Below are 538 nucleotides of genomic sequence, written 5' to 3'. Positions count from 1 at the left end.
TCCCTTTCTTGTGAAGTTCTGATTTCCCACACAAGCCCCAGTGGCCTCACCCAGTGCCCTCCACTTTTCGGTAGGGGTTCTCCAACAAGTAGCGGAACCGCTGGTAGTTCTTGAGCAGGTACTTGGGAGCATACATCTGCTCCTTGGGGTCAGCGGGGGGATACTCCTGCGTAGTACCATCAAACCAGCCACCAGTCCGGATCAGCTCCCGGATATAATTGAGGTCTCGTTTATCCTCATAGTCACCCCAGCGGGGGAAGTCCCCATTCTGGGCTGACACCAGTTTGAAGTAGATCCCCTCTGGGGTGAAACACCAGGAGCAGTGCCAGCCAGCAAAGTGGAGGGGGCTGCCCAGCGACCACTGCACCAGGATGTGTCCTGTGCTGTTCTCATACTGCCGAAAGCCAGGCATGGTATAGTACTCACGGCGCCGCAGACGGATCCCATCTGTAGCATAGACAGCCTGGAGCATCCCCATGGTGCAGCCAGAGACCACCTCCAAAGTGCCTGGTTGTTTCCAGAAGAAGCCGTAGAGTGA

At 56.3% G+C, this 538-nt stretch overlaps 1 protein-coding gene across 1 annotated transcript in view; it reads right to left on the bottom strand.

Moving 5' to 3' along the window:
- Nucleotides 1-46: 46 nt before the first annotated feature.
- The window catches only part of MGAT3 (mannosyl (beta-1,4-)-glycoprotein beta-1,4-N-acetylglucosaminyltransferase), a 1,519-nt gene continuing 1,027 nt past the window's right edge, over nt 47-538 (bottom strand). The window contains 1 exon segment of the mRNA XM_010075193.1: nt 47-538. This exon segment is cut by the window's right edge and continues 30 nt beyond it. Coding sequence (XP_010073495.1) covers nt 47-538 — 492 coding nt within the window.

Source organism: Pterocles gutturalis, unplaced genomic scaffold, assembly GCF_000699245.1.
Source record: "Pterocles gutturalis isolate BGI_N339 unplaced genomic scaffold, ASM69924v1 scaffold12552, whole genome shotgun sequence".
Lineage (NCBI taxonomy): Eukaryota > Metazoa > Chordata > Aves > Pterocliformes > Pteroclidae > Pterocles > Pterocles gutturalis.
Note: the sequence above shows the minus strand (reverse complement) of the source record. Positions and strands in the feature narration are given on the sequence as shown.